The 18,707-nt window shown below is 38.5% G+C and overlaps 1 protein-coding gene across 1 annotated transcript in view; it reads left to right on the top strand.

The window, feature by feature from the left end:
* Positions 1-18,336, top strand: part of RIC8B (RIC8 guanine nucleotide exchange factor B) — a 31,463-nt gene extending 13,127 nt beyond the window's left edge. The window contains exons 4-10 of the mRNA XM_054168006.1: positions 559-653; positions 5,164-5,317; positions 5,654-5,749; positions 8,192-8,336; positions 8,514-8,658; positions 10,247-10,366; positions 17,880-18,336. Of these exons, the coding sequence (XP_054023981.1) occupies positions 559-653; positions 5,164-5,317; positions 5,654-5,749; positions 8,192-8,336; positions 8,514-8,658; positions 10,247-10,366; positions 17,880-17,991 (867 nt within the window). The 3' untranslated portion in view covers positions 17,992-18,336. The remainder of the gene's footprint in view (positions 1-558; positions 654-5,163; positions 5,318-5,653; positions 5,750-8,191; positions 8,337-8,513; positions 8,659-10,246; positions 10,367-17,879) is intronic.
* The last annotated feature ends 371 nt before the right edge of the window (positions 18,337-18,707 follow it).

The following is an 18,707-nucleotide window of genomic DNA, read 5'->3' as shown; positions in this document are numbered from 1 at the left end:
AACTGGAAGGGCAAATTGCTTGGAAATAGCAAAAGTAGAGCAAATAAGATTGTGGAGAGTAGGGAAGTCATTAAGGAAAATGAAGAAAAGGTATCAAGGGAACAGAAGCAAGTGAATTGGAATTAGACTGGGTGGGAGAGCGAAGCTATTGTCAACAAAAGGTCTAAATGAGGAAGAGACATTGAATGAACATACCTAATCTAAATGGATGAAGAGGTGTCTGGGTGTAAATGCAGGAAGGAAGACACTAGTGGTATATTGGGAATAGTGGTATGGCGTTGAGAAAATGCTTGTAGTGGGCTTTCTGGTAGTGGAGGCTGATTGAACTGGATAAATCCTCAGTAACTTTGACAAGGCCTAGCTAAAAGGCCAGCATGTGACAGAAACGTTGCATTAAGCAGTCAGTGAACGCTAAGGTACAGTCCTTTTATTGATAGGGATGGACGTTATGATCTAATAGGTATTTTCCATCTTTAATTTTTATTATTCTAGTGACCTGAAACCCCTACTTGCAATCTTCAATATGAAAAAATATCTTCATAATTTATATTTATATAGACTGAATCTCATCAATTTCGTTACATGGCTGCCATCCTTCGGCACTGCTTGTTAACCATGGGCCCTACCGAAGACAAAACTGAAGAGTTGCACAGGTTAGTAGAACTGCAAAGCTAATCTATTCTAAAGGTTTTGGGGTTTTTTTAAATACTTTGCCTAAAATCTAAAGTGGAAATGTGAGAAGCAATGAAAACTATAGTTTTGAGTCAAATATTATTAATTTTTTTTGATGAAAGCTGCCTGAAATACTGTTTAAGCATATCCCACATTCCAGAGAGTGGCTGGCAAGATTGTGGGGTTTTTTTGTCAGTAATAATCAAGCTGAAGTATGTAACTGAGGGTGAAAATAAAAATGGGAAGTTCTAGGAGTAGTGCAACTGGAGTGCAGCTTCTGTTGTGTACAGAAGCTGATGGAAAAACTACATTTCGAGATTTTTCTGTGTAACTTTTGCAATTTTCTGGATTGGGATGGAAGTGTCAAGCAGATATTTTATCTTCAATAGTTTTAGGCTGCTTTATTAAAGGTACAAATACCAGTTCCCTGGTAATGATCTTCCTTTTCATTCATAGGTGAGTGAATTACTTCAGTTTAAAGTGCATTGTTTCTTTTTCCTCAGCACTACGCCCAACTGTTTGTTATGCTTTTCCAGCCAGTAATTCAATCAAAATTCAGAGTATTTTTGGTGAGGTGGTGGTTCTCTCTTTGGTGTTACTTATTTTTTCAATGGCACCCATATTTTTATCCAAGTAGGTCAGCTGCCCATAGGACCTGACAGTACAGTAGTTTCAAACACCGTCCCCTGTTATCTCTCAGCAGTGAAAGTTAGTGTTGCCATTTTCTTCTTCAGAGATGTCTGTTTATCTAACTGTAGGATCTTTTGTAGATCTGAACCAGCAGTGTCTGGGAAGAAGGATATAGTTTTTCACACCCAGCAATCTTGAAAGTGTTAAATGAACTTGATTAAAATCTTTGAAAGCTCTTAGAGATCAACAGTCTTAGTAGGTGAACACTAAAATCCTACATCAGAGCCCTTCTCAGCTGGTGGAGACTAGCTGAGAATAATTTCAGATACCACTTCAGTAGTTGCCATGACTAAAGTTAGTGCCAAGTGTGTCCTAAAAGGCAACGTTTTCTTTTTGCAGTTGCTAATAGTGAATGTTTTACACTCTCATCTTTCTTTAAGGAAAGGACTAGTGGCAATAAATTTCCCATTGCTGGGAAAACTGAACAGATTTTGATAAATTCAACAGCTAAAGAACACTTGAGATCAGCCTTTGGCATTGAAACTTGTACATAGTTAGCAAGACTGCCTGAAACTCTAGTGAATTATTTCAGAGCTGATGCTCTTACTGATGTTCTGTTTCCTTGTCCAGGAATGTGTCTAGTCTAATCACTCTGTAAAATATAATTGTCTTACACTATTGCAAAAGGATGCAAGTTACACAGGTCTTTTTGATTTTAGGTTTTGTGCTTACAGATGAGATTCGAGAAGGACAGCTGTGGAGACTAGGTAGTATTGGTGTGGTTTTTGCTCTTTCTTTGTTTCAGTCAGAAAAGATGTTTTGTGTAGATATGCTGCCTGTGTTGACCTTTTGGGGATACCAAGTCAAGGCAAGGCTTCTCTGTAACTCTGAGAGGGGAAAGCAGAGAAGAAATGAGGATGGTATTCACTGCCTTATATCACTTCTTTTGTTTCCCCTTCTCAACCTGACTCAGTGTAGCACTGCATCAGTCTTTCTGTTATGCTGGGAAAATAATTTTATCCCTCTGTTAGCTAGCTGTATCTAGTCTGTTTAACTCAAGTTGACAGAAGAAAGAATGCAAGTAGAGTACTGATGCCTGTAGTATTTGATCTTGATTTATGTCATACTTTGTGCAGTGCTCTTCTGGCATGTTAAAAAAGTGCTCTGATTTGACTTCAGTGATTCAGCTGTTTCAGCCCATTTATAGAACCTGAGTTTTGCCTTTGATTGCTACAGGATGCAATAAAAGAATAATTTAATATGATTTGCCACAAAGACTTTTCATCACAAGGCAGCTCTGGAATAGAAAAGATACAGTCAGATCTGCAAATCCTTGGAGGGATCAGGGGCCTGGATCAGAGGACCCCACTTCATTTCCCTGGTGTATTTGGTCAAGCAAAACCTTCATTCATGATAGGAGTTTCGGTAATGAAAGAGTAAACTTGTGTTAGCAGTCTGTAGCTAACAGCATAACTGAAAAAAGGAGGCTGTGTCATCATTTGATCTGTTCAGTATGCAGGACTCTGACCATGCAGTCTTTGTTGCTAGAGATGAGGTGTGAGTCAGAGAGCAGAGTGCAACTTCTTGCTCTGCTTTCCACCTGGAGCCTGTCAGTAAGGCAATTAGGAAAATAATGTTAAAAATGGAATAAAGTATTAGCAGTGCTGAATGTGGAGTAAACTTTATGAAGCATCAGGGAGGCATAAATATATTTCTTGGAATTGCTGATCACTTGCACTCCTCCAAGTCTGTAAATATGCCTTAAATAAAAGGCTTGGGCAGCCTGTTGTATGAATGCTTGTGCTCTGAATATCTAAGTTGAGGATTTATTTTATGTGAGTATCAGGTGTTGGATGCATGCCCTGAGCTGTGATGTACTGATTGTCAGTGTGACTCTATTTATAATAAATATGCAGAAGTTACCTATAAAAATATCTTAACTAATTTAGTACCTGGTATTGTTGTCATCATTGTGGTTCTGTCATGTCATTACTTAACATTTGAATATGAACAGCTTAAAGCACCACATATTAGACTGAGTGCCATTTTTGCCCACTAACAAGGTTTTAATCAAGGCATTCAGCAGCTCTAAATAGGCCTTTGCTTCTGAATTTGCATATCAGGAGGGGGCTGGGAGCATGAGTGGGTGGATGTCATGTCCCAGTGATTAATGATCTCTAGGAAGCCGAAAAGGGGAGAGTAATATACGCAGTATTTCTACCCCCTGGAGTAGGAATGCAAACACTATTGTGCAGATCTGTGCATAGTCACTGACTTCCTGGTAGCTGGAGAATTTCATACACTCGTCTACCACAAATAAAACTGTCAGTGGAGTGACAAAGATCAGAAAGCCAGGCTTAATTTATTGAAAAGAATAGCTCAGACACAGTGATCCAGAAAATTAATTTTGTAGGTGTTTGGGAACTTGGTTGTTTAATAAGAAACTGGTAAAAAGAGAACTTTTGATGAAAGACCTGAAGCCACCAAATATTTGTTGAATTTCAGTCTGTTTTGTTTCTGACTATTCCTGGATTATTGGAAAGGAATAATATCCATGATACAAAAGGCATGTCTTAAAAAGGAAACCAGAAATAAAGCAAAGAGAACAAGCTTCCCCAAAAGTAGGTGTTGTCTGAATGTCAGCTGCTAAAAGAGCAAAAGGGAGATGGCACCGTGTGCAACAGCCATCCTGTCCCATCAGACAAAAAGAAGAAACTTTGTTAGAAACTCTTGAGTACCATGATTTGCTTTCTCTTTTGCTCATTCTTCGTAAGAATTGTATTAATAACATAAAAACTGAGGGCAGCTTTTAAGCAGATATTATTACAAGTGTTCATTTGGGAAGTTTTCTCTGTTCTTTACCAACCCTCAAAACAGCAGTGGTCATAGTATGGTTAATAGCTTTGAAGTCTGCATATATAAGCCTGCAGAGTTCTGTAGCATTGCTAAATATATTAACTTATACATTTAGTTGAGCATCAGCAAATAAATAACGACAGAATTCTAATTTTTGCAGCATCTGTATAATTTATCTCCATAGTCAGGAAGAGTGCAAATGTAAGTCTATATATAGTGGGGATAGGATAGACAGCAAATTCAAGGGATGTGTACCATACAGGAGACCCTTGCAAAGTATATTCCACCTTACTCTATTTAAGAGGAGGAAGGGACCCTTTGGTTTAATTTAGATCACTTAATGGATATTTGGGAAGTGCTTCTCTGTGCTTTATAGAATGCAGAGACTGACAGTTACTAAAAGGCAGTGTTTGGTAAATAAACCTGCATCTCTTTATCGCCTGTTAAAAGCCTTCTGTGTGTCCTATACATTGCAAGCTAAGTAAAAGTGAAGACCTGAGGGAGATCTGAGAGTTGAAGTGGGACCTGAGAAACTGCAAGCACGCCCCACTGTTACAGGAGGAGGAAATGTTTTCTATGGTGTACTTTGTCACATTAATGATGGTAATAGGGATGTGCGGTAACGTGTTTTCGGTTTCAAGAAGGAAAAAACTCAGACTGCTGCAAATCAGTGTGAGAGTTCCCCCTGCTGTCCTGCAGGATCAGCTGCTGCAACACGCTGCTGGGAGCTGTGCCTTATGCCTTACAGGATACCGTGGGGGCTGGTAGTCATAATGCATTGCTGCAGTACAGCTTTTGGAGCTTTTGTCTGTCTTTTTCTCTTGTTTGCCTATGAGCTGGCTCTTGGAACAGTAATGTATGCCAGCTTCTTTAAAACTCAGAGAGTAGAAAATAAAGCACTGGGTTGCAGGATCTCTTTTTGGTTGCAGTTGTACAAACAGTTTGGGATGAGCTTTTAATTCTTTCTTCCAAATGACTAATGAATTTTTTTTAAATCTGTTTCAGCAATGCAATCAACCTCTTAAGCAATGTTCCTGTTTCATGCCTGGATGTTCTTATTAGTCCATCATCCCAAGAGGAAACAGATATAAAATACAATGGTATGAATATGGGAGCAATTCAGATTTTACTGGATTTTATGGAGAAGAGAATAGACAAGGTATGGGCTGCAAAGATCCTTCACAAAAGGGGCCTTCTCTTTCATTAAAGCAAAATTGCACATCTGTAAAGCTTCTCGGAAAGCTTTCAGACAGGATTTAGCACCAATATTCTTCCTTCTAGATTGGGAAACTTCTCAAAATGGAGACCAAATTCCTGTGATTATCTGAAGCTTACCTGATTGCGTGTGTGAGGGTGAACATTTGGCTCCTTGTTTATAACTATGTAAAGTTTACATTTTGGCTGTCACATAGGAGTTCATTGAAGGGTTCATAGAATTTGCAAAAGGGGGATTAGCTCTTAAAAATGTTTTTATTTGTATTTTGTTATCTTTCAGGGAAGCAGCTATAGAGAAGGTCTGACTCCAGTTCTCAGTTTATTGACTGGATGCTGCCGAACTCACAGGAATATCAGGAAGTTTATTAAAGCCCAGGTAAGTAAAATATTCGTCAAAATTTGAGTGCAAAGCTTATGATGATTTTATTTTTTCTGAGGTTTGTACATCATTGTAAGACACGTACTTTAGAAGTATGAATGGTTTCATGTTAAATAACCATAAAGTTCTCTGCTGGACTTTGTATTCTGTTTGGTCTCTGACAAGTGTCAGCTGTAGAAAGGATTTTTCAGTCATGCAAAATAGACATTATGGCCTAAGCTCCACGATACGTTTTGCAGAGCTGTTAAATAGTATTAGTGGTACTCTAAAGCTGTGTTAATGTAGGTCACCACGGAGGTGGTATCTGTCCCCTTACACCCAGGGTATAAAAAATGATGTTCAGTACAGTTAATGAAATTTGCCAAAGCTGTGTGGTAGCCACTGCAGCTACAGGTGTTTTGATAGATTCTGTGAGCTTTAGTTTGACCTCAGCAGGCAGGAGTCATTGCAATTGAAATTTGTGTACCCAGCGTGTATCAGCTGTTTTGTCAGAGTAAAAGTCTCCCTGAAGAGAGGCGTGCTTCATCACTTAGTCTCTTAAAAGTGCTGTTTGATACAGCACAGACTGTGGGTTGGCATTTTACAGGAGTCAAGATTTCCATGCCATGGTTAAAGATCTAAAACATCTCTGTGGCTTGGTGGCTGGGTGTGGTATTTGCTGTTTTGCTGCTTTTCCTGAAGTTGAGTGGAGAGAAGTTAAAACATGAGCAAGGGAGAGGTATCTGAAACCAGCTAAGTTCTTTTACCTAGACTGCAGGGATTTTTGGGTTGCATCTTAGATGCTGCTCCCAGATCAAAGCTGTGCCTGAATTAATAAATGGAGTTTATAGTGGAAAAGAACTTGGTTTGCCTATATTTTCTGCCTTAATACCAGAGAAGTATTCTTGAGGAATTTAGGATACTCGTTCTTGGTGTTTATTGGTTTTGTTTGCAGCAGTTCTTCCCAAAGATACTCTTCTGATCTGTTGCATTGAAAACAAAAAAATGTTGCAGAACCAAGTGTTCAAAAGTTCGAAAATGAAGTTGTCTGCATGTTTTTATGACATCTCTGTGTCTAGATGTCAGGATACAATTGCATGCAGTCTCTTACCACAGGACCACTGCCTCTCGTAGTGCAGAGAATGGATGGGTGCTGCTAACTGCATGACCGGATGTTTGATATTTTGAATTACTCTCATTGTTAAGCGTTGGCCTTAGGCTTTATTTATTGTGTGCTATTCAGATCCCGATCTGAAGACAGAATGATTAATTTCCTCATGGAGTGTCCTATGGCACTCATCACTGTATTAGTATTACAGTATTCTAAAAACATTAATTCATTCTTACAACACTGTGAAATGACAGCCATGGTACTATCCCCACTGGGGAATGTAAGCAGGGACAAAGTAAAATGTTTCTGCTAACTGTTTGAATCCTTGGTTTAAAAAAGATGTAGTCTCTATTCTTTCATTGTTAATGCTATGAATGCTCATACATTAAATATTGATTCCCCGTAATTTTGCACAGAACATGACAGTTTTACATTAGGCACCCAGAAGACAAAGGACTTGCAATTTCTTATGACAATTAGTGAAGTCTTTGCTTTCATTCCCTAGTAAAACATTGAAGATTCAGAATTCTTACAGGAATCTTCAGATCATTAAATATTTGATTCTGTAGCCTAGATTTATTTGTAGATTGTATCATATCCTGTGACTGTGGGAAAAAAAATCAATGTAGGCATATGCAAAGGGATGTGGAAGTTAGACTGCAAAATCGGCCTTATTTATGGTACCTTTTGCCTTTCTTGAGGGCTGAAGTTAACAATGTTACTGACATTTACTGAGAGTGTGTTTGAGGAAATGTTAAGTAGTATTTTTCCCCAAATCTCTTTTAAAAGCTGAAGCCAAGTTTCAAAAAGCTTTTCCTGGGAGAAGCACACGTTTTCTCTCTATTCATAAAGGCGATTTTTTGAATACATGGTGGTGGGATTTGCAATATGACTTCTTTTTCAGCCTATTCATTGTTCTGTATAGATGACACCTGATGTTAATATTGTAAGTTGCCTTAAGTTGGTATTTTAGTGCTTTTGCCAGATACTTGAACAAAACAGAGGAAAAAAACAACAAACAACAACAACAAAAAAACCCACAACAAAACCAACAGAGAACATGAGGTTACCGTTGCCTGTTGGCCAGCTAGTTTGGGACACTCATTTTAACTTTTAACCTCCAAATAGCAACTTTGGCACTGAGTACTCTTCTGCCCAGGATGGCAGACCAGAAGGCCTGAGTATGTTAAGAAGCAAGAATCATTACTAGTGCATGTAAGCATGGTGGGGTTGATTATATTCCTTACTTAGAAAGAGCAGAGTTTACAGGATGTTCCTTTTTGTTTCTGCAAGACTGGATGCGTGTTGCCATGTGTTCTCTCCTGTTTCTCCTTTTCTTGTGCTGCTAGGTACTGCCTCCATTAAGAGATGTGTCAAATCGCCCAGAAGTTGGCACAACAGTGAGAAACAAGCTTGTGCGCCTTATGACACATGTTGACCTTGGAGTAAAGCAAATTGCAGCAGAATTTCTTTTTGTCCTTTGTAAAGAGAGAGGTAAAAAATACTTTTCTTCTCCCTTTTATACCAGATCTTGCTGTAATTATATACACACACACACACATATATATATATATTTGCTTTTTTATCTAGCTGTCAGTTCTTTTACCATTTTGCCTGGTTTTGTTGTGTAGCTGATTGTAGATGAGTAATTTTCTGTATCACTCTTTGCAGTTGACAGCTTGCTAAAATACACAGGCTATGGCAATGCAGCAGGATTGCTGGCAGCGAGGGGCCTGTTGGCAGGAGGAAGAGGAGAACATTGGTACTCTGATGATGAAGATACAGATACAGAAGAATACAAATCTGCTAAGCCAAAGTATAGTATTGTTTTCAGATTCACACATCCTGTTGCAATTCAGATGTTTCAATATCATTTTTTTGCTTCACCTCCAGAGAGGCCAGGGTGAAAAAAAACCTACTAACTTATCAAGGATGGCTTTTACCCCAGATTTTCCAGGAACTCATGTGAGATTGCCAAACTAATAACTATTGTTTGTAGGGTATATCTCTGTATAGCAGAGAAAAAACCCAAAAGGTATCAGGTGTGACTTAAGCTTTTATGTAGGACTTCATTAAAAAGGAACCAATCAGTAAGTCTAGTTTCAGGAAACCAACTTGCTTGGTACTAAAATTTTGCTGAAAAACTGAGTAGGTCACATAGGTAAATGTGGGAGGAGCAAAATAACTTCTGTAGAAGACCTAGATCAGTGATGTGATGGACTTGTTTGAAGGATTTGGTGATCATATAGCAGCTCTGTCATGTTGATTTTTATTAATTGGAATTGATTTGGTGTTAGAGGTTTCCGCTTGTTGTGTTACCTCTATGATTTGATGCCATCTAAAGTGGATTCAGAAATGGTTGATAATGAGCATCTGAAGCATGTTATTTTTTCTGCTTGACTCAATTTTTTTTTTTAATTACACAGACATGGGTAGGTGTAGGATGGGGGATTCTGGCTTATTTTGGAAGGTTCTTACTAAAGAATGTGGATAAAATACAGGATTAAATGTGTGAGAAGTTACAGGAATTGTAGTGCTTCTATGCCAAGAAACAAACTCTGTAACAGGAGGTTTCCTTTTACTGCTGCACTTCAGGGTTGTTTTTCTCTTGCTCTTTTGTCTCTACTCTTCTTTCAAAAGCCTAACATCCAGTTATATATGTAGAAGTAAAACTGTAACATCTCTTTAGTTAAGAGCTGATGCTTAAATGAAACATTCAGGACAACTGTCAGTTGATTTATGCATCTGACTTTCTGGAGTGCTGTTAAATGTTTGTGATTAAACTGCTTGAAAAGATAATTTGCCCTGAAATTGTTCTTTAAAACTACTCCTTTGCTTTTGTTACCATTTCTGTGTTGCCATTCACTTCTAACAGAAAATAAATCTGACATTGTAAATTCTCAAAGTAACCTTAATTTGCTTTGAGCAAAGATTGTCATGGGAGGGGAATGGTAAACTAATTCAATGATTTTTCATGAATAAGAAAAGGTAATTGGAACCTGTCTGTATTTTTTAAATCAGGCCTGTAGAGAATGTTTCAAACATGTATCTGTCATTTTGTTCCCTGTCTATGTCATTATTGCTAATGAGATTGTCATTATTGCCATCGTATTTCCCTGCTTTCAAACGCTTTTGTATGGGTTATATTATAAGAAGTACTAGTGGACTGTGTATTTCTTGTAGCTAATGAGAAATTAACACTGTGAATCAACAAGAAGATAATATGATTCATGAGAGAAGGCTACAAAAGAAGGTATAAATGGGAAGATTGACTATTTCTAGTAAAAACTTTCATGTGCAGTTCAGACAGTTTTAGTCTTGGTTTCTATTAGTCTGTTCCTCTTTCCTCCTATCAAGAAGATAGAAAAATTATGTATATCTCTGTGTTGCTTTTTCACTTCCAGCATTAACCTTATCACTGGTCACTTAGAAGAGCCAGTGCCGAATCCAATGGATGAAATGACAGAAGAACAAAAAGAATATGAAGCTATGAAGCTTGTCAACATGTTTGATAAACTGTACAGGTATTGTACTATATTTGCTCTTGAGGGAGGCTGGCTCTTTACTAAGGTCTAGTGCTTCAAAATAGTGCTATAATCAACTTTGCAGGATTAGGACCTCTTTAACTATAGGGAAAAATGTTGAGCACTTCAAAGGAAGAGTGATGTGTAACAGGACTTCAGAGGAAACCTCTTAGGGAGAGGGTTGGACAGAGTCAGGAAGATCTGATGGTGAGGAGATCTGCCTCCTAGATGGATAGGCTGATAATAATGAAAAGAATTTCCCCTTTTTAAAGTATGGGACACAATCCAAACCCAAGGGCAAGGGTCCTCGTTTTCCCCAAGTCAATGAGCAGCATCTCATGGTAACTACTTACATCTGCTGCTTACATGAAGAACAAATATGTGATGATGTATGCAAGAGCAAATACAGGATGAAAACAGTTGTCATCAGAAATAAACTATGTAATTGAGCAATTCAAAGGGAATTTACAATTCCAAATTATTATGGATTTATTCAAATAATTGTGGATTGCATTATAAGTGAGGTTTTTTAATTTGTTTTAAATGACTGAGATAATGCCACAGAAGAAAATGGTACTTAAAGTGACATAAAGGAATATATTACTGATATAGAAAGTTGTTTTTTATCTTGTAACTTTCTACCTACTGGGAGGGAACAGACTTGTGCTCACAGTTACGGGTTTTGGTTTTTTACCTCTTTGATACAATATGCCTAGAATTTGCTGGGTTTTGTTTCCCCATGTTTGTAAGCTGTATTGTAGAGCTGACTTGCAGGTTTTCTGTATAAGCAAAAGTGTTTAATTCTGAGGAATATTTAGTGTAATACTAATTCACAACTGAACTGTAGGAATTTAGGTAAATACACAAGTGGACCATTTTTTCAGACATGGGAAGATTCAGCAGCTAGGAATGTGTTTGTGTTTTGTGAGGGTCTGTAGATACTCAAATAACAAGACCTGTTGAAAGAAGTTCAGCAAACCAAGTATTTTTACATTCATTATTAAGGATTAGGAATACAGCAAAAGATAAGAGAATCTAGGTTTTTCTGGTAGCTGAGAAAGAATGGATTATAAGCAGGAGTGAAAGCAGGGAAGAATTGCAGAAAACTGATCTGAGGCTGGCAGTGAAGAATTTTGATACTTTTCCACTATATTTGCATGGAAAATAAGTGCAGCATGTCAGAATGTTTTTTTAATAAAGAGATGAAAATGCAATTCACATGTAATCTTAACTGAGCTGTTATGCAAAATGGAATGATAGCTATGTAAGCTGGAGAATTAAGATGCTGAGTGTTAGGAGTGCCACAATAAAACTTTGTTAAAGGAAGATTGAGAGTGGAGATAAGACAAGTCAGTAGCTATCACTATAGCAGTTGGACAAAAAGTCCAAATGGCATTACTGTAGCATAAGAGCCTTTTCAATTTAGAGGATTGCAGACACCTGCTGTGTTGTCTACTACAAACTGAAAACCACTAAGCAGCTGGTGCTCTTGTGTCACTACTTATCCCCTTGGCTTGTAGCATTACTTGTACCTTGGGGTGTCTGTGTCACTTACATCCACCTGCAGTTTCTTCTATAGTACTTAGAGTGCAAACTCTTTGGAGCTGAATCTCTTTTTGTTGTAAGGGTTTTGTTTGGTTGGGTTTTAGTGTAGTGATTACTGTGGAAGAGCATTGTTGATGTGACACCTTTAGGTGCTGTGATAACATGAATAAAATCACTTGACTGTTCTTGCCTCCCTTTTTGTTTTACTGAAAACTGGGGGCAGCAGAGGGGGAAGTGCTGGCAGGAAGGAAAAAGAAAGTAAGACTTGATTTTGGGAGGCTGTGGGATGAGTGTAATAGAATGCAATTGCGTGTTTGTTAAACAAAATGGGAAGCTGCCAGTCTTGTGTACAAAACAAAGAGTTACTGACATGCTGATGCTAGTGAGAGTCCCTCCATGTTTTTAAAACTGAACACTTCTGCCTCCAGCTTGCCCACTTCAGTGCTGGGAGTTTTCAGAGTCTTAAATCTACCAGTGGAATGCACTTTGTTTCCTTGCAACCTACAAATTTAAACTGATTGCTTTGATAGGAGCCTTCAGTTGATTCTGGGTTTTGAATCTTGCTTTGAAGCCGTCTGCTGGTGGCAAGTTGCCTACTTCTGATGAGTTTTGTTGTCACTGTAGGAAGGAACATATGCCATGAACTGCGCGCTTTCAGTTTGGTGTAGTAAGGGAGGAGGAAGTTGGACAGGGAGCCAACAGATCCTCCTTCTAATTTTGAAGGAGTTTATGTAACTTCATCTGTGTAAATTGAACAAGAGCTTACAGTGAGCTTGGCATGATGTACAGCAAAACTAGTTTGCTTAGGACCTTGTATTGTCCAGTAACAGAAGCTAAGCTCTAAAGCTAGCACAGCTGTACTGGAGAAACGTATGACTAAAGACAGACTGACAAATGTTCTTCCCTTCCTGACTGATGAGGATAATCAGGCCAGTCTTTCACTGGGGTGTTCTAGATTTGATGGCTACTGATTGTTTACCTTGTACCCTTTGAAACTATAAGTAATAAAGTGACAATTTCTCCCTTATTCCATAAGATGCCAATGAAATTTTGCACTCCAGGTTTCTCTTCTTTTTTACTTTTCTCTTTCTTTTTTCCCTCTCTGAAGAGTTGAAACTACTTTGAGGTGATATAAAACTGATCCATGCTTTTGGTCATTTCTGGTCTTACTTCATAGTTTTTCTGTGCAGTTAGGTTGTTGGTGTTAGGTTTGTTTCATCAAAATGTGTGGAGGAAAGATGAATATTGTTTGTGAACACCAATTTCCCCTGCTCCAACTTGGGTCTTGGGCTCTGCAAAAGCTTTTACAGAAATGAATATTGTTCTGCAAACTTGGCTGGATGGGCTTACTTTTTAGATCATTAAATACATAAACTATAAGTGTAAATGAAGATGAAAAGTCTTGATTACTGCAGCGTTTTGGAGATGTTGCTGTTACTTAGGTAGTTTGCTGGATGCCTAAACTTGGCCCTGGAGTGACTCCATGGGCTTTGTCTGCAGTAGGAGTTGATTCTATCTTCTTAGTTCATTGAGAATTGTTTGGTGACTAAATCAGTGTGCTCTGTATATGATGCACTGCTTTGAGCTTTGAAAAAACTCCCCAGGTCTGCAAAAAGATTTAGCAAAATGCCAAATTAGCCATCTTAACTCGGTGTTGTATGATATTCTGTCTGTTGTATCACAGATCATTGCAAATACTCTGCGTTAATTAAAATGTCTGGGGAAAAATGCTAACATTTTTTTCTATTATAAATGGTAGGTAGAATTGTATATTAATTGACTAATTTAAAATGTCAGGATGCTTTTTCCAAGCCAACCTTGTATTAATAGCAAGAATCCTTTGGCTGATGAAATGGTCTCCAATTATCACAGCTTGGGTTTTGTTGTACATTGAACAGAAGTCAACAAAACGAGTATGTAAGAGAACCTCTCTAAATAAGCAACCACACTCATTAGAAACACAAATTTAATCATAGGATGAATGAAGAAGGCAATGTTACATAGATTTAATTTTTTTTTCCTCCCCTTTCTAATCATAGAACAAAATAACGTTACATGAAAGGATCAGAACTATTATGTAGCCCTCAATTATAAGGAGGTGAATAGGTCTCTAACGTGCCATTTTATCAAAGGAGCAGACTGGTGTTTACATGATGGCTGTTTCATTACAGACACCATCATTAATTCCATGTGTCAATACTGCCCTGTAGCACATAGAGCAGACAAGAAAGAGTTACCTTTCAAAACAAGGAAATGATTTTTGAGTCGTTATCAAGCTAAATGGCAAGCAGGAAGCTGGAACTTGTATAAATACATTTGAAGGGACTCTTGGGAGATCTGGAAGTGGAAGAAGAGAATGCATTTTTACCAGCTGTTTAATTATGGTGTGTTTCTAAGTCCATCTGAATAGAATGCTTTGTTTGCATTAGAAAAAGGAATGTTGCAAGAAGATGTATTTGAGTCTACGGGAGGTCACACAAGGATGTTCAAATATGTATAAATACACCCTTTGTGCACTTGTATAGATCCTTAGGGATATGGAAGTCTTCCTACTGCCACCTACTGGGCTGAAGCAATCTCTTCTGCCCCGTAGATGTGCCATAAACATCCAGTTTCTGGATAGTGAACTGTCTTCTGAGGCTATATGTGCCAGTTTCTGGTTCTTCCCTTGCCACCTTATACCTCACCTTAGACAATAAGTGCATCCTCGGTTAGCCCAAACTGTCAAAGCTCAGCTGAGGTCTCTAAGCAGCCAGTTCTAAATGGGCAAATTGCTGAGGCTGGCAGAGCTGAGACTCTTCATAGCAGATAAGAATCAGCTCTGTGGGCTTTTTTGGGCTAATGCATTTAGCTGAGTGATGCTTCTTGCAGTCCTACCCAAAATTCTGTTATTTTGCAGATAGCTGTTCCAAAATTTTGAAGGTAGCTTTGTTGTCAGCCCAGGTCTGTATTTTTACTCTTTGAAAAACAGGAGAAAGCTTGTGTGTTCAGAGCTTGCGGTCAAGCCTTCACCAATGAAAAGATCCCATGTTTCACACCATTGTAGGACAAGATTATATTTAGGGGAAGGTTGGGGTGAACCCTGCTTCTTCTCCTTACTACTTATTTTAGTGGCCTAGAATATTTATTTTTTCACACAGCTCAGTTTTACTGAGCAGCATTTGTCTGAGGAAGGATGTGCAGTCACCTAATACAGAGAGAACAACAAACTTGAAGCATCCTGCTCAGGGACTTGCAAATCAGGAAGCTAATGCAGGAACAGAAAAGTAATTGATAAATAACCTTGTTATTCTGTGAAATGTGATCCTAGCTTAGCTCATAGTTAAAGCCTAGAGAGGAGAGGGTGCATTGGGAATAAGCCCCAAATGCAATACAGCACAGTTCCTAATGGTGAACTTTGAAATGAGTACAGTGAGCTGAGAAACAGGCTGTGAGCATCAAGAAAGAAGATACACTGCAGTGGCTCAGAGCTCTGCATTACATTGTCATGCAAAATGAGGTGCATTGATCTCCCAAAGACCCCCCACAACAGCCACAAACGAAGACTTGTGCATATGGATGTGTCTTGTCTATTGCATCTGGTGTTCAGTGTCTCCACAGATGAGGGATGGGAGAGTTGTTTCCGTCAGGTTCTGGAGTGTATGTTGCAGAATGTAAAAGCAAACCATGAATGGGAAGTCACAGAGTAAGAGCTATGTCTTTGTGATTGACAAATGATGAGATAGGACTTCTTGGCAATATTTACAGATATTAATGTGAGAAGTGGGAGGTCCTCACATAAAGGGACCTTAGGACCTTGTTTTTCCATGTATCTTTCCTCCTCCTTCTTGAACTGTTTCTTTATTCTTTGCTAGCTGTTACAATTTCTTCGTTAGAGTCACAAATCATAAATGACTAGTAAGTGATGTGATTCTGTGACTTCTAGCTGCAGTGTTAAATGTTGCAACCTAGGAGCATGAGTTGTGGTGTTTAGAACAAAAATCAAGGATCCTCTCAGAGGGCAGGCAGAGGCGATTTCATTCTTTGTGGCTGTTACTACTTTAGGACTTAAAAAATATGAGCAAGGACTTACTCTTCAGGTTATTCTTTTCCAAAAATAAGTGTAATAGATCACTCCTGAGGCTTAAGCTTAAGTAAGTGGCACTGAAGAATAGTTGCAAGATGGATTACAGATTTCAAAGAACACTTGCTTTGTATTATGGCGTTCAAGGCCTTAGATGTATAGGGTATTTTCCCAGTGGAGAAGTCTTTGCTGTTAGATGCAACTCCAAAACACCTAGGCTTTGCCTTTGGGGGGCCTTGTACAGCAGGCAGCCAGGTTTCTAGACCTGTTTGGACATTAGAGTTGCAGTCTTCAGTTTTTGAGCCGTTTTGAATCTTATTTTGAGTATTCTTTTGATCTCTCACACATCTCTGGTAGATAATCGAAAACTTAAAAGTGCTCTTGCTTGGGCAGAATCTGCATACTATAGATGGAGGAAGGGAACTTGCTGTCATTCCTCAAGTATGATAAACTATGTCCAATGTATTTCAAGATAGATCCTACTCTTCCACACTTGTGCAGGCAGGATTTGTCCTGTGCTCTTCAAATATGGTCATTGCAAGCCTCTTTCCCTGCCCTCTGGCTTCTCACACAGACTTGATTAGCTGAACCACAGCAGTTTCTCCAGCTCCTGTTTCTTATGTTTTGAAATCCCACCACAGGCAGTAGGATTTGGGAGCTTATCACCATAGTATCTGATTGCCACATTTGGGCAAGTAGCTGCATTTCTCTTGCCGGTCTCTACTTTTCCTGAGCAGAAAAAGACTCTTTGAGACTTAAATGCTACTTGCCTGTACAGTGCCCGGCATTCACATGCCATGTAATTCACGTGTTCCTGTGGTTGTGTTAAAGCTGGATCACCATCTTTGCTCCAGCAATTTTTGTTCCCTCTTTTCAGCCAAGGTAGAAGTGCAGACCAAGCAGAGAGCTGGTGAAATGCCTTTGCTTCCCCATTGAGTGATGGAGTTTTATTGTCTGTGGCTCAGGAGGGTGGTATATGTGTGTTAAATTGGCAGTTTTACTGGGCTGCCTGTCAAGCAAGGGCTAAATTGACATCAAACCTCTGTTCCTTTATTTAAGGTGACTCCTGAATATTTAGAGGTATTCTCCATTATTTATTTATTTACTCCAGCAGAAAATCAAAATGTTATCTTTGCCCTTACAGCTTTTGCCATAATCCACGTATAAATGAGGTGATAAAAAGTAAGGATTAAATAAATCTTTGCTAATACTTTTTGATTGGCTTAATCAATAATTAATCATCTCTTAGATGAGGCTGTAGCTTGTGGAGTAGATATAATTGGATTATCTGCTGAGAGGCCTTTGGAGCTTTGAAAAGATTAAAATGGCTGTCAATCCTGTAATTAAACTGCCACAAACAAAAGCAACAGTATTAGAACCAGTCAGCTTTAAAAAAAAATGAATCAACAAGTACTCCCACACCCCTAGTAGTGGTGTACACAGGGCCTGTTCTTGTGACTGATGTATGTTCTTCAACAAGATGAACACGTACCAAAGAAGGATTTTAATTGCCTGGGCATATATTGGCCAGAATGGCAGGTGAAATTTTAGGAGGAAATGCTTGTCAGTGAACTCTTAGAAGAAAAGCTAGTTTGTGTATCTGAAACAGTGAACCTGCTCCTTGTCTTGAGCCTATTAGGCACTGACTTTTCATGGTGTCTTTAATTGGCTAAGTAGGTTTGGCCTACATGAATGAAGTCTTTATCTGTCCTGCTCTTCCCCTCCCACCTATTTTGGAAGGTTTTTTGTTCGTCTGTCTTCAAAACAGAGGCCTTTAGCAGAAATAACTTCCTTTTAAAGGCTCATTCTGTACTGAAGCATATACTGTATGTGAGTGTATTGTACACGTGTGAATTGATATGTGTGCATATGCTAATACAGATTCTCTTCTGAAATCTCTTACAGAGATGAGCTTATAAAACCAATGGGAGTGCGGCCGGATGGGACAATGGCTCCTTTGGAAGAAGCAGTCAACCAGTACCATACCAACAAGCAGGACAGTTCAGATTCAGACTAAAGCATCACCTGCTTCACTCTCAGTTGTCTAATCCACACTTTTCCTTAGGGCCACAGCATCTTTTATCTAGACATTTTATCCTCACACTAGCCAGCATTACTTTTTAACTGTTCTGTTATTGGAGTATTTAAGCGATGGGTCTTACGGTGTAATGTCTGAGTTTTTATTCTGTCTGTTGAAAGAACATACCAGTCTATTAGTTTGTGATCTTTTATTAACTTAAAACTAAATGTATTTCAAAGGGATCAAAAGTGAAAGCCTACAATGTAAAATAAAACACAAACACTTAATTTTCCAGAACATGTTTTCTGAACTCTGTAGGTTTTTCCATTCTTGATATTTCGGTGGAGGGTGGGGGGGAAAGGGGTTGTTGGCCTTTTTTAATTATTATTATTATTGCCAGTCTCTCCCTTTATATAATTGTAATTAAAGAAGTCTGTTTGCTTAATGACAGTAGGAGCAGAGGGCATTTAAACTTGGAAGTGTAACTGACCTTGTGAAGCTTTTTTAACTGGCGTTCAGTGGTGATTTCAGAGGTACCCTTTCTAAAATGTGATTGGATTTTTTTATTGATGCATCCTTCTGTGGCTAAGCTGTTGCTTAAGATTTTACCAATGCATCAGTCACTGGCTGCTGCTAAAAATGATCTTTAAATTGGGAACAAGATGATGTATTTGTATGTCCTCCCTCCTCACCTCCCTTAAGACTACGCAAAT

The sequence above is a fragment of the Dryobates pubescens genome, chromosome 15 (genome assembly GCF_014839835.1).
Source record: "Dryobates pubescens isolate bDryPub1 chromosome 15, bDryPub1.pri, whole genome shotgun sequence".
Lineage (NCBI taxonomy): Eukaryota > Metazoa > Chordata > Aves > Piciformes > Picidae > Dryobates > Dryobates pubescens.
The sequence above is the reverse complement of the archived record's forward strand: the minus strand, read 5'-3'. Positions and strand labels throughout refer to the sequence as shown.